The sequence below is a fragment of the Sprattus sprattus genome (assembly GCF_963457725.1).
Source record: "Sprattus sprattus genome assembly, chromosome: 3".
In the NCBI taxonomy this organism is placed as follows: domain Eukaryota; kingdom Metazoa; phylum Chordata; class Actinopteri; order Clupeiformes; family Clupeidae; genus Sprattus; species Sprattus sprattus.
The window spans coordinates 10,309,298-10,323,727 of NC_137922.1; the positions used below are offsets into that span (position 1 = coordinate 10,309,298).

Sequence of the window (14,430 nt, forward strand, 5' to 3'; positions counted from 1 at the left end):
AAAAAAACCTCCTGATGGAAGCGTGCGTATTCTCTCTGGTTCTCGCTAATGCATCCGATGGCCTTCGTCTCTCCCCTCAGTGAGTTGTATGTGTGACGGGGGTGCTGATAATCTATTGAAAGGCAGAGCACACGCTCACACGGCTCTTTCAGATCTGCTGATTAATTCCGTCGGTTTTTGTGCTCTTTCCCCCCCCGAGGGTCTTTTATCTATATTTCTCACGGTGAGTGTGTGAACGCGCATCGCGTTTGTGCACCGCCCTCCTAATCTCCAAATCCCCCCTGAAAGTCTTCCTGGAGAGGGAATGCTAATGTACAAGCAGTTATTTAAAACAGAAAACAGACTCCCCTCCCCCTCTCTCTTTTTTTTGGTTACTTTCCACTATTCTCGAATGTGGGTTAGATGGCCTTGTAGAAACGTTAACGATGGTCCGTTTTTAAATTGCTAATGCCTCGTTACGTAAGCGATCACTTATTTACACTCCACATGGTTTTTGAGGGTCCTCGGCTCACATAATGATGTGTAAATGGAATGAGTTATCATCCGCGGTGCATTCACAGCTGTTTATAAATGCGTAGTTAATTTGCCTCTTAACTGGCCACGGTTGGCATGTGTTGAGTAATTACTGTCAAAGCAATTATGGCAGTGAAAAATCACAAATGCATTCTGCATCACTCGAAAATGGCCTACATCCTCCTCACGGGGTAGTCGAACAGGCTTTCTGACGCCTTTCACCATCAAATGACCAACAAATAAGATGTTGACACTGTACACAGATACATCCATGACTCAGTTCTTTTTTTTTTCCCACTCTGAAACTTCTGTTGTTGTTGTGTGTGTGTGTGTGTGTGTGTGTGTGTGTTTGTGTGTGTGTGTCAGGTTGGAGATGACCCACGGCATGCTGGACCCTCAGTTCTGTCTCGATCCTCCAACAACAGGAACCAGTGCCAGGACGTGGTTCCCACGGGTACGTGTGTTGGCACTGTTAACTATGGGTCCCCATGGGCCTGGAATGGTCTAGAGCAGCTTTAGAACAAGCACTACTTTGTTGAGCATGACAAGCTCATTCATCTGTACTACTTCCAATGTCCCAATGTGTACGTGTGAGTTCTGAAATTCAGGTCCTTCTATTTCTACTGCTTTATCAGTATAGCAGTATAAGTGTATTACTGCTGGGGCAGTTTCTGTGGGCGGAGGCTGTTTGAAGGGAAAACACGTTTACAGATTGGCACATTTACTCACAGAGATGATCATTATTCATCGCAGCCACCAGCTTAATATCAGTTAAGAGCAGTCATCTGCACGGAGGGTTTGGTGTTTTTCATTCGCGTATGACTTTCATCACATAGATGTTATGGCAGCAAATGTCCCCGCTGATATGGATCATCGCAAAAAAAAAGCTCAATAGCACGTCAGATTCTTCCTTCTGCATGAATAGAATGAGTCTCACTGACACTCTCTCTGTTTCTCACCGTTTTTTTTTCTTCATCTCCCTTTCACACTCCCCTCTCTCTCTCCCCTCTTTTTTTCCCCCCGCTCTTCACACCTCAGCCTACAACGACAAGATTGTGGCGTTTCTAAGGCAACCAAGCATCTTCGATATCCTGCAAGAAAGACAGCCGGAGCTTATCAGAAATCACTCGCTCAGGTGGGGGGGGGGGCATGCCGTCTAATCACTGACACAGTCACATAGTCATTGATAAAGACCCATCACTGACGTAACACACAGCACGTAGGCACTGACACAGCGAGCATAACGGACTGACAGCCATATAATGTCTGACACATTCGAGTAGTCACTCACACATGACAGAAAATGATGGATAATTGTGTAATAAATGACACATTTACATGAGAAGTAGCTAACAGGCGTATGACTGTCAGTCGCATAACCACTGACACTACACTGACATGCAGTAACCTAATGCCAATCATAGCTGCTAGAGTTGCTAACCACACACTGTTCAAATCTTGCAGTAACAGGGGTCACCGACTTTTACTGTTTCTCCTCCATACACCTTACTGAATTAGTCATGCGATAGTTGACATTTAGGCAGGTAAGGGAGGGTAATGGTTGCAGTGCTGCCTTAACACTGGCTACACTTGGTAAGGGTGATGGATTTGGATTTGAGAATGTATTTGCCACTCTTCTGATTCGTGTGTGTGTGTGTGTGTGTGTGTGTGTGTGTGTGTGTGTGTGTGTGTGTGTGTGTGTGTGTCTGTGTCTGTGTGTGTGTGTGTGTCTGTGTCTGTGTCTGTGTCTGTGTCTGTGTCTGTGTCTGTGTCTGTGTCTGTGTCTGTGTCTGTGTCTGTGTCTGTGTCTGTGTCTGTGTCTGTGTCTGTGTCTGTGTCTGTGTGTGTGTGTGTGTGTGTGTGTGTGTGTGTGTGTGTGTGTGTGTGTGTGTGTCTCCGCCACAGGGAGAAGGTGCAGTTTATCCGTAATGAAGGAGCGTCTGGTCTGGCTCGTCTCTCCAGCGATGCTGACCTAGTCATTCTGCTAAGGTATGTGTGTGTGTGTGTGTGTGTGTGTGTGAGAGAGAGAGAGAGAGAGAGTTTGTGTGTCTGTGAGGAGGAAAGAGGATGTTTTGATGTCTGACAAGAGAGTCTGTGTAAGTGTTTGTGTTCCAGAGTGTTAGCCTCCGTGTGTTTGTGAGTGATTGGCATGATGACATGTTGAGCTGGGTCTGTGCTAGCTGTTATTATTCGGTGTATTCCACTTTTCGTATTTCGAAACTCAGTCCCGCTTCCCCCCTCTGTCTCCCTGCAGTCTGTTTGAAGAGGAAGTGATGTCCTACGTGCCGCCCCATGCCTTACTGCACCCCAGCTACTGCCAGTCACCACGTGGCTCCCCGGTCTCCTCCCCCCAGAACTCTCCTGGTGAGACACACACACACACACACAGGCAGACAGATGGACCGCTTCTCGCATTTCAAAAAGATCTGTCAGACCGAAGCGTGAAAAGGCCAAAAGATTTGGTACACTGACATGAACTCCGTACCAAAGAGTCACAAGCACTGTCATTCAAGTGAACAGATGTTTTTTTCCACTGATGGAGGCTATAGAGTTGCATTGAATCTGACTGCAGCTGAAGACAAGCAGCTTCTTCAGAGTTCATCTGAGAGTTCTAATGAAAATATTTCTTTTTCACAATTCAAACCCTTCCTTTGAAAAATAAGGTTCTGCACCACTGAGATGATTGTGACATTGTGTGTGGATACCTGTAAAGAAATACGGAGAAGCATCCCATGCAAATCATTTTAGATTTTAAAGGAGGGGTCTTCATAGCAGGGCCTTAAAGTTGTTTAGGGGAATAATCTGTAGTACTAAAGTTACAGGCAGAATCAGTAGGGCACCACAGCTGTCGCAGTTGAGAACCCCCCCCCCCCCCCCCCCCCACACACACACACACACACACACTTTACTGAGCAACTATTCCAGCTGTCAGTCTTCTCATTATCCCTCTGATGGCACCATGGCATTCATCTCCCTGTGCCAGTCTCCAGCCTAGACGTGCAGTAAACACCGTACCCAGCTATAATACTCACAAGCACTTATGCCGCTGTGTTCACTGCGGAACCCTCTGTACCAGTTGAAATACCCCCGCAGAACAGCCATCGACTGCACTGACTGATTTCGCTCGCCGACGAGCGGGAAACGGGATTGACGTGGCTTTGTGTCAGACTCGGCGTGCGTGCGAGCGAGCGAGCGGCACATCATCCCAAGCGAGCCTAACGATCTCCTCCAAAATAGAGAAGAGGAAGCTGAAGTCAGAAGATACACAGCACACACACAAGAGGTGTGTGTGTGTGTGTGTGTGTGTGTGTGTGTGTGTGTGTGTGTGTGTGTGTGTGTGTGTGTGTGTGTGTGTGAGTGTGTCTGATCTCGCGACCCGCACTTAGCAGCAGACCACACAGAGAGCATGTTTGGGTGCGAAGCCTGATGCTCAATTTGGATAACTCCTTGTTTTTGATTTGGTGGGGGGTTAGTTGAGGTGGGGTAGCAGTTGAAGCTCCCTGTGTGGCAAATCCTTGTTTGGGATTTAGTTTTTTTTGGAGGAGGGGGGGGGGGGGTGGGGGGTGTAAGCGAGGGGTAAGAGGGAGCTCTGGGATTTGGGATTATCCCTCGGGTTTGGCTGTCTCACTTGTCAAATCAGCAGCTAGATTTTCACAAGTCCGCCGGGAGCGGCGCGTGCGACAGAGTGCTCGGGGGGTGTGAGGATGTTTCTCCACACACGCCTCGCAAAAAAAAATGTGTTTTTTAAATCCCTGCGAGCTGTTTAAAAACCAGCCCTGCCAGGCAAAAGGTTGACAAAAAAAAAAATGGGTTTTAAAATGCTTGTTTGTAGACGCAAGTGCTTCTTGCATGTTGATTTGTTTATTTTTAGTGTGGTGTTCTTAGGTTGAGGGTAGCATTCAGCTCTGTAATAAATGCAGCTTTTTGTGTCAGGGGATAGGTGCAGTGTGTTGTAGCTTCTCACCTATACCTGGTAATAGAGTCATTCATCACCCTCTCTCTCTCTCTCACACACTCTCTCTCTCACTCTCCCTCTCCCTCTCCCTCTCTCTCACTCTACTTTCCCCTACTTTCTCTTTCTCTGACTCATTTTCTTTCTCTGTCTTCCCGTCTCTTTCTCTCAGGCACACAGCGAGCAAATGCACGGGCCCCTGCTCCGTACAAACGCGATTTTGAGGCCAAGCTACGGAATTTCTATCGTAAACTCGAGACGAAAGGTTATGGACAGGGACCTGGGAAGGTTAAGTGAGTATTGTGGCCACATACCCTGACAGAGATCAATGAAAGCACACAATCACACATACATCCCCACACAAAGGGACTCTTACATACAAACACACATGCACTCAAATATATTGTGGAGACTCTTAAGTCTACGTATGACTGAAGTCCCTTTGGACAAAAGCATCTGCTAAATACATTAACTATAACTATATATATGTCTCCACATTACATGTTTATCTGTACTTTCCCCAACTCCATTTGCTCCAATTTATTTCTCGAAAGCTGTCAAATGTAACATTATAAAATTGCTGCCTGCCATTCTGCTCTCTGGCTTTAAATGGAAGGAATGTTGCTGTACAGTTTATATATGACACGGAGTGATTACTGGCAGTGAAGAGTCTGAGTGAGGTTGTTCCAGGATATCCTCACTCATGTCATGCTTCTGTCCAATCAGAAATGAATAAATCATTCAACTGGATCTAACTGTTGTATAAAACTATATAACTACATACTCAAATATACAGTCACTCTCACCTGCACCTGCACACACACACACACACACACACACACACACACACACACACACACACACACACACACACACACACACACACACACACACACACACACAAGTTTCAGGAGGCTGACCATTCCATCCCTCCTTGTCCATAAGGTTGATTATACGCAGGGACCATCTCTTGGAAGACGCCTTCAACCAGATCATGTGCTACTCTCGTAAGGACCTGCAGAGAAGCAAGCTCTATGTCAGCTTCGTAGGCGAAGAAGGGTGAGATTGACTGTTTCCTAAATGTTCTTTGTTTGAGTTAATGGCGCTGAATATTGGCACCGGATTTCATATCCTGGCACAGGCCTCCTGTATCACTGTATCACACGTTCCTGTTGATGTGTCGAGGATTTGGAGCGTCTTGTCTCGTATCTTGTCAAAAGATCGTTTTTTGCCTTTCACAAACAGAGTTTGATGTGTTTAGTCTGTCGATGTTGATCTCTGTGGAGATGCGATGCAGCGCCTCTTTGTCACCGCACTGGACCGTCTCTTATCTTTGCGAGATCTGTGTTATACGTCAAAAGAGAATCACACGATTGTGTTTTGCTCGCTAAGCCTGACAAGCTCTGACAAATCCTTGAATGTCTGTTTGTTTTGATGAATCGAATGCAGGTTGGACTACAGTGGCCCGTCGAGAGAGTTCTTCTTCCTAGTGTCGCGCGAGCTGTTTAATCCATACTACGGTCTGTTTGAGTACTCGGCCAATGATACCTACACCGTACAGATCAGCCCCATGTCGGCCTTTGTGGACAATCACCATGAATGGTGAGGAAGAACTGTAGTCCACAAGAATAGATAGCTTAGATATTGTGCTGTTGGATTAAAAAATGTCTTTGCTACTATTTCAAATCGATACTGCTTTAAACAGGTTGGGCATTAAAATAAAAGCATGAGCCTTACAGTATGGATCTCCATTTTGGCTTAGGCAGTTTGAATGCCATGTTAGAATGGCATGTGTAGAATGCTATGTGTAGAATGCCATGTGTAGAATTCCCTTGTTAGAATGGGAGTCTAAAACTCAACTCCACACCACTGTGTCAGTTGTCTAATGTAGATATAAACGAGGCTCGATCTGTGTAGTGAATCAAAGCTGATCCTGGTTTCTGTGGTCCCCCTGCAGGTTCCGGTTTAGTGGGCGTATCCTGGGTCTGGCACTGATCCATCAGTACCTACTAGATGCCTTCTTCACTCGGCCCTTCTACAAGGGACTCCTGCGCATGTGAGTCCCCTCTGTTTGACTGCAACATGAGTGCAAGGCAGTATCACAGCCCTCACAGTCGGCTGAATGAATGAAGGGAAACATGGGGTAATGATGTGGATCCGATAAAGAACTCATGATCTGACTGAAATGGTTTCTCTGATTTCTCCAATCTTTTCCTTCCTTTGCCCCATCTGTTCTTGTTATCCTCCTCCTCCTCTGTTTTTTTTATTCCTCTTTTATTCCTCTCCTGTACTCCATCCTCACTTCTCCTTCTCCTCTCTCTCCCATGTTGCACACTGATATTTCTAATTTCTTTTACCTTGTCTTCTCCTCCTCCCCATCCTGTCTCATTTTCATTCTTGTCTGCTACTCTCCTCTCCCCACCTCTCCTCTCATCTTCCCTCATCCTCACCTCGCCTGTCTTGCGGTCTCTGTAGTCCTTGTGAGTTGAGTGATCTTGAATACCTGGATGAGGAGTTCCACCAGAGCATGCAGTGGATGAAGGATAATGACATCGAGGATATTCTGGACCTCACCTTCACTGTCAATGAGGAGGTCTTTGGCCAGGTATTTTTTTTTTTTAAGGACATGCATACATCTGATTTGCGTACCTGTCTTAAAAAACTTTGCAAGCCTATAGGTTATTGAAATGATTTCCTCTTTGAGAAAATAAGTGCTTTTGGGATAGTTGTATCCATTTGAAAAGTACGGAAACTATAGCTCTTTTTGGAGAAGTAGTGCTTTTGAGAAAGTACTATCTGAAAAGTGTATTCATTGAACCATATAACATTCACATAATGCTGTGTGTGTGTGTGTGTGTGTGTGTGTGTGTGTGTGTGTGTGTGTGTGTGTGTGTGTGTGTGTGTGTGTGTGTGTGTGTGTGTGTGTGTGTGTGTGTGTGTGTGTGTGTGTGTGTGTGTGTGTGCACACGCGTGTTTGTGTGTGTGTGTGTGTGTGTGTGTGTGTGTGTGTGTGTGTGTGTGTGTGTGTGTGTGTGTGTGTGTGTGTGTAGATCACTGAGCGTGAGCTGAAGCCGGGCGGAGCAAACATCCCTCTGTGTGAGAAGAACAAGAAGGAGTACATTGAGCGCATGGTGAAGTGGCGCATCGAGAGAGGGGTGGTGCAGCAGACTGAGAGCCTGGTGCGCGGCTTCTACGAGGTGAGACCACGCGGGCGGGCACAGCCATCTCCACTCCTTTCACACACTTAGGGCCTCTTCCAAACCACACCATCTCCACTCCTTTCACACACTTAGGGCCTCTTCCAAACCAGACCCTCCCCACTCCTTTCACACTCTTAGGGCCTTCTCCAAACCAGACCCTCCCCACTCCTTTCACACTCTTAGGGCCTCTTCCAAACCACACCATCTCCACTCCTTTCACACTCTTAGGGCCTCTTCCAAACCAGACCCTCCCCACTCCTACTCCATCACAGAGTGACTGACCTCTGTTTGGTACTCACTCGTGGCTGTGGAGGGCACTCCATTGAAGGGGTAGGGTTTGATACAACCCTCAATGGAAAGTTGATGTTAGAGTCGTTTCCATTGAAATAACAATAATACATAAATAGATATAAAAAAAAACTTCAAATATACGTTTTGGAGACCCTGGAAAATACAGGATTTCTTTCGTGTTTTCAGTATGTGGAGCTGAATTTCATGTTTTATTTACATTAACTTTTCAATACGCTGTGACACGTAGACCCACAACTGTTGTATAATGTAGGACTTCTTCTTTTCGATGTTCAGAATTTTACTTCTTTGCTGTTAATTTCACTTTCACTGATATGTTGTCAACTACTCTTTAAAACAAATACAGCCTTGCGTCTGGAAAAAAACAACTGATAAATAAACTGTTGCACATGCTCGTGAAGCCTGCATCGATGCAGACTCACTGTTGGAGGGTTTTATAACCCACTTCTACCGCCCGCTAATTGGCCTGGGATGGCACTTAATGTGGCAGACCCTCCACGTGAGTGTGGAGTTAAAGTGGGTAGGGAGAGTGTCTAGGGGCTAGTTTGGAAAAGGCGTTCATTTTATATTTTTACTTTTTGGGGTATGGACTTGGATGCATTTGCTGGTGAGGGCCCTCACTGAATTGCTTCCAGTTGTGTTAGAGGTTATAACATATTAATGCTAACATTACCGATTTTTCTTCTTACATTTCACATCTTTTTTTTTAAAGCAAAAATGATTTCAGACCGACCACTATCTTGGTCTTGCTGGCCATCACACTGAACTCACCTTCTGTCTCGTTAAGTTAACGGAAATATTGACAGGTGATTTGTTTTCAAAATGTGTTGCTTAGTTGTGGCAAGGTGGCTGAGCTGGTTGGTAAGTGAACAGATGTGGTAGACTCCTCAACGCAGTCTGATAAGAGAATCACATCTGTAGGGATGCTGCTGTTTTGTGTTTGTGATGAACTTGCGTTGTGTATGTAATGTATTTATGTAGTGTACACAGTGCTGTAGTCTAGTTTTCTGTGGTGGGTATACTGTCTGTGATGGGTCGGCGCCACAGCTCCCCCCCTGGCCTAGGTTTTAGTGGAGACATAGGTTTTAGTGGATATATACGCAAACCCACGAACGTTTTAGGTTGGTAATACGGAGTATACCTGCGTATCACGTTGACTACAGCCCTGAGTGTACATGAATATGTATCTCACTTTCTGTCTCTGCATGTATGTGTGTGTGTGTCTGTGTGTTCAGGTGGTAGATGCACGGCTGGTTTCTGTGTTTGATGCTCGGGAACTGGAGCTAGTGATTGCTGGCACAGCAGAGATTGATCTGGGAGACTGGAGAAGCCACACAGAGTATAGAGGAGGTAAGACGTGTGTGTGTGTGTGTGTGTGTGTGTGTGTGTGTGTGTGTGTGTGTGTGTGTGTGTGTGTGTGTGTGTATGTAGGCAGGGAAAAGGAAGTGTGTGTTTGTGTGTGAGTGTGTATGATTCTGTGTGTGTGTGTGTGTGTGTGTGTGTGTGTGTGGATGTGAAGGGAGGGAGTAGGGATTGTGTGTGTGTGTGTGAGTGTGTATGATTCTGTGTGTGTGTGTGTGTGTGTGTGTGTGTGTGTGTGTGTGTGTGTGTGGATGTGAAGGGAGGGAGTAGGGATTGTGTGTGTGTGTGTGTGAGTGTGTATGATTCTGTGTGTGTGTGTGTGTGGATGTGTGTGTGTGTGTGTGTGTGTGTAAGGAGAGAGTAAAGAGAAAAAAGAGTGACAGAACGACAAAGAGAAAGTGTGTGAGAGCGAGACACATGTATGTGCCTATGCATATGAGCGGAAGAGGGAGCGAGAGCTTTGGGTTTCTGACTGAAGCTTCCCGCCTGTCTCTCCCCTGCTCCCCTGTGTCATCCGCCGCAGGTTACCATGACAACCACATAGTGATCCACTGGTTCTGGGCCGCCGTCGAGAGATTCAACAACGAGCAAAGACTCCGACTGCTGCAGGTAACACACACACACACACACACACACACACACACACACACACACACACACACACACACACACACACACACACACACACACACACACACACACAAACACACACAAACACACACACACACACACACTGTCTGATAGAGACGCGAGCACAATTCCCAGGAATGGGGGGAATCAATTTGGCCGAGTGGCAGTTCACAAAATGGGCTCATTACAACCACTTCTGCCACTGGTCACGGACTAATTTCATCCCCTAATGGATACAGACATCAGCCAAATGACTTTCCGAGCATTGCCAAGCCAAGCCCTACTCTTGGACATCCACCATACAGTAATTTTATTACAAGATGCCACCATAATCCAGCATGCAGCTTTAAAAATTCAGACACTCCCAAAGGGCTTGATTAGCTGGTTTTGCACTCAGACTGAACTGCTGGAGGGGAGAGTCACAGACGAAGGTGTAGATAAGAGACAGATCCAGAGGAGTGCAGAACTCATTATAATCGGACAAAGTGCTGGTATGAATGCAGTCGTCACATTTAACAAGGAGACAGGTATAGCTATGGGGAAGGGGACTCTCGTACAGAACGTGTCTTCAAACCGATGACTGTTGTGGAGTTCATAATGAGAAGATCTCTTCTTTTTGTTTAGCTGTGACTGTTCTAGCTTTTAATGCTGATTTCAATGCAGTCTTGTCATGTCAAGTCTTTCTCACTTGGCATATGGTATATGTTTCTTCTGTCTTCTTTTAGAGGACCACGATGGAAACAAGGCCCTAAGAGCCTTTAGTATGGTTTTATCCTTGGCATGTTTAATCGTATGTGTGGAGTTTGGATTTCACGCATGTATTTTAAACATGTCAAAATCAATCAATCAATCAATCAATCAGTCAATCAGTTATGTATTCAGTCAGTCTTCTTTGGTATTGGGGGAGTGATGGATTACATGCCCTACCCGTCCCCTTCACCCTGTGGCTGCACTGTTTACAGATGTGCAGCGTTGTTGGATGACGGATTGATGTGCTGCATTTGATGACTGACTGTGTGTGACGTGCTTGTTTGTCTTCCGTGTCAGTTCGTGACGGGCACCTCCAGCATCCCTTACGAGGGCTTCGCCTCCCTAAGGGGCAGCAATGGCCCCCGGCGCTTCTGTGTGGAGAAGTGGGGAAAAATCACCTCTCTGCCCAGGTATGACACACACACACACACACACACACACACTCACACACTTACGTACATACACAAAAACACACAATTAACATAAATGTTTAAGCATTTGTCATTGCTACACTGTGTTCCTGTATGTTTCAGTATGTGTTCAAGCACACATTATTTATTTTGTGTGTGTGTGTGTGTGTGTGTGTGCGTGTGTGTGTGTGTGTGTGCGCGCAGAGCTCACACCTGTTTCAACCGGCTGGATCTGCCGCCCTACCCCTCGTTCTCCATGCTGTACGAGAAGCTACTCACAGCCGTGGAGGAGACCAGCACCTTTGGCCTTGAGTGACCTTTGACCTACAACCCACTAGCCCACCACCTCCTGTCGCTCCAGGCGACTGCACGACCTCCTCGGCTCCCCCACCCTCACCCCATACCGCTCTCCCTCTCCTCTTCAAAGGTCAAAACCCCAAAAGACTCCATAGGGGCCTGTTCTTTGATCCACAGCTAGACTCACAGGCCAGTAGAGCACTTACAAAAAACACACCAGTCACACCATCAGGTAACACAGCATCACACACACACAACCTCACCGTAGAGAAGTTTACGATTACAACACACTCACACTCACACTCACACGCACACACACACACACACACACACACACACACACACACACACACACACACACACACACTCATGTTCGCCCTACACATCACCCCTTCTCCAACTTTGTGCCTAGAGGGAGATGTTGGCGAGATTTGAGTTCCTTAAAAAACAAGGAGGTTAAGGACCTAAATGTTTCTAGAGCCTCAAAAAGGAGGATACCATCCTCTATGCTGGACACCAAGTGGGAACTGATGAGAGAACGGATGTAGAAGATCTCTTCCACCAATCACAAGATATGAAAAGTGTTGTAATGCATCTGTTTTTTTTGTCACGAAAGGAATGGACAGGAGGGAACTTGGAGGAAAGGTGGACTTTACCAGATGGAGAAGTAAGCCAGTGAAGGGCTGAAGGGAAGAAAGAGACAATGTTCTGAGGGGCAAACTAGAACCCAAGTCTATTTGTAAAGGCTGAAGTTGCACTCCAAGAATAAGGCAACCTGAGAGGTTGCCAGATATGGTGAGAGGTTGCCAGATATGGTGTAAAACCCTCAAGTGGAGCACGGGCGAAAGCTTGGATAGAGCTCTTCTGTCTTTCTATACAAACCAAACTCTTTTTGTACCAAAACACAAAGATATCATCATGTGAATGTACAGCGTGATATTGTGTCACTTGATCACAGCTTTCTTGTAGTGGCTTTTGCTTACCCGGGGAAAAAACAAAGAACTTCAGTGAGACCAAAACAACCGAACTTTCATATCTGGTGTAGGCACCACACTATCACCACATTTTCACACTCAAACCTCACCTTTATATTTTCTGATGTAAGGGTGGGTTTTTCACCGTTTATCTTCATCAATATGTGATGTTATTTTAAAGATGCTCATTATCGACTTAGTTTTACTTTGTGAATGATGTTTTCTGAGTTAATTGTTTATTGTTAATTGTTTTTATTAAAAAAAAAAATATGCCGGTAGATATGAGTGTCTGCAATGCAGAACTTGTCTATCAGGTTTGTGTGACCATTGTTAAGGAGACTCCGCACCAATCCACATTAGTTTATAAGAGGAGCACTGGGCAGCATGAATCACACAAACACAAACACATCAATGTACGCATGGTAACCAACAACAAATGTGTCTCTTTGGAGCAAAGGTCTTCTGGAGCAAATTTTTCACTGACAGATAGGACCGAGTCACACACACACACACATATCTGTGATGACACCCTGCTAGATGGAGGTGTTATCACCAGTGACTTTCAGATTCGGTTCTTCAGATGATGGACAGTAAAGACCACAGGTGAAACGCTAGCTCAAGCAAAAGGTCTTTTCCTTGTCCTTAGATTGTTATTTTACCAGGAAACACATGCGCTCAGTTGCACTATCAAACAGTTCCTGCTCAAAGGGTCTTTGTGATACTTTTCATCAAACTTAAGCATGTCAGGCTGGAAATGTGACTGACATTTATGTGAAATGATTTCATTTTTCTTTTTTTTTCTGACCGGTTTCCACCATAATCATACACGTCCAGATTATTCATAAGTAGTCAAATGAGAGCATTACCTAACATGTTCTACTTCTAATATACACCATATCTATAACATCTGGGCATGCTCCGCTGTGTAAACACTCTTGGAAAAAAGAAATGGGTTGCTCTCTAGAACGCTTCAGGGTTGGTCAAGCCTTTGAGAGTTCTTCAGCTTACCTGAAAGACTGCCACAAAGATGGCATCATAAATTAGCAATATGATGCAGTTTTTGTTTTTGTTTTTGTAAGCATAGACTTCTTTGTGTAAATGAAGCTGTAAGTGGAACACAGCCTTTTACAGAACCCTTGAACACATTTTTTTTCCCCCAGGAGTGTAGTCATCAAATTACACCTTTTGAAGTCTCCAGATGTCTGGAATGTACTCTTACCGTGGCACTTTTGTAACGAGTTTGTCAGAATGTAAGAGAAGTCGACGCAATGTCACGCTCCACAGTCTCAGCTAAAGGACGGTGTGCAAGCTCATGTGGCCTGAGTGTACTTAGTAAAGCATTTGAGGTTGATAACTGTCTTCCCCACTCTCGCTATCTCTCTCCCATTCTTCTGTTCGCAATGCCTGTGTAGACGTCTCACTGAATGTACCAAAGGCATCAGGCTGAAAAGTACTGTCCAGTCATATCTTCAATACACAGTATTTTTACCTTCACCACCCACCAACTCAGAGCTTTAAGCTAGACAGAACCCAACTCTCACAAGCATTCATATGCTACGTTATGCTCCTATGAACAGATTTGGGTCAAGAGACATGGCAGTACAATGGGGCCCTCAACTACAGTTTTGTTTGTGTGTGAATCCTTATTTGGACTATTTGAGCCAGTTCAAATTTTGAATGATAAGAGCCTATTTGTAAATTATACCACTTAAATTTTGTTCCATCACAGGTGGTTGATTGATCCCGAATTTGTTTGTATGGGCAGAACTTGGACAGGGGCTGTGCAGACACACCGTCAGTTTTGTGTATGGTAGTTTTCTGCACCTATGTAACTCTTTTCTAAATATTCTCACCTTTTATGTATTTATTTTTTACTGGGACGTAGTCCCTGGCACCCCCCCCCCCCCCCCCCCCCCCATCCTTCCCCCCTTTCATGATTGGACGGCCTCTGTGTCGCCAGCTCCTGCTACTCTTCTGATTGGGCCTGGGTGACGCCTGTCAGTGCACATGCTCCACTCTATGCAAGGCTGTTT

General features: G+C 45.5%; 1 protein-coding gene across 2 annotated transcripts in view; it reads left to right on the forward strand.

Annotated features, from left to right (window-relative positions):
- Positions 1-12,675, forward strand: part of hecw2b (HECT, C2 and WW domain containing E3 ubiquitin protein ligase 2b) — a gene marked incomplete at its 5' end in the record, with an annotated part of 39,544 nt that extends 26,869 nt beyond the window's left edge. For both annotated transcript variants that reach the window (XM_080835984.1, XM_080835985.1), the window contains 14 exons: positions 880-967; positions 1,552-1,648; positions 2,419-2,502; positions 2,768-2,877; positions 4,638-4,758; positions 5,411-5,524; positions 5,915-6,067; positions 6,423-6,521; positions 6,941-7,070; positions 7,516-7,662; positions 9,210-9,324; positions 9,860-9,945; positions 11,014-11,126; positions 11,331-12,675. In XM_080835984.1, the coding sequence (XP_080692110.1) occupies positions 880-967; positions 1,552-1,648; positions 2,419-2,502; positions 2,768-2,877; positions 4,638-4,758; positions 5,411-5,524; positions 5,915-6,067; positions 6,423-6,521; positions 6,941-7,070; positions 7,516-7,662; positions 9,210-9,324; positions 9,860-9,945; positions 11,014-11,126; positions 11,331-11,442 (1,569 nt within the window). In that variant the 3' untranslated portion in view covers positions 11,443-12,675. The remainder of the gene's footprint in view (positions 1-879; positions 968-1,551; positions 1,649-2,418; positions 2,503-2,767; positions 2,878-4,637; positions 4,759-5,410; positions 5,525-5,914; positions 6,068-6,422; positions 6,522-6,940; positions 7,071-7,515; positions 7,663-9,209; positions 9,325-9,859; positions 9,946-11,013; positions 11,127-11,330) is intronic.
- Positions 12,676-14,430: the final 1,755 nt, after the last annotated feature.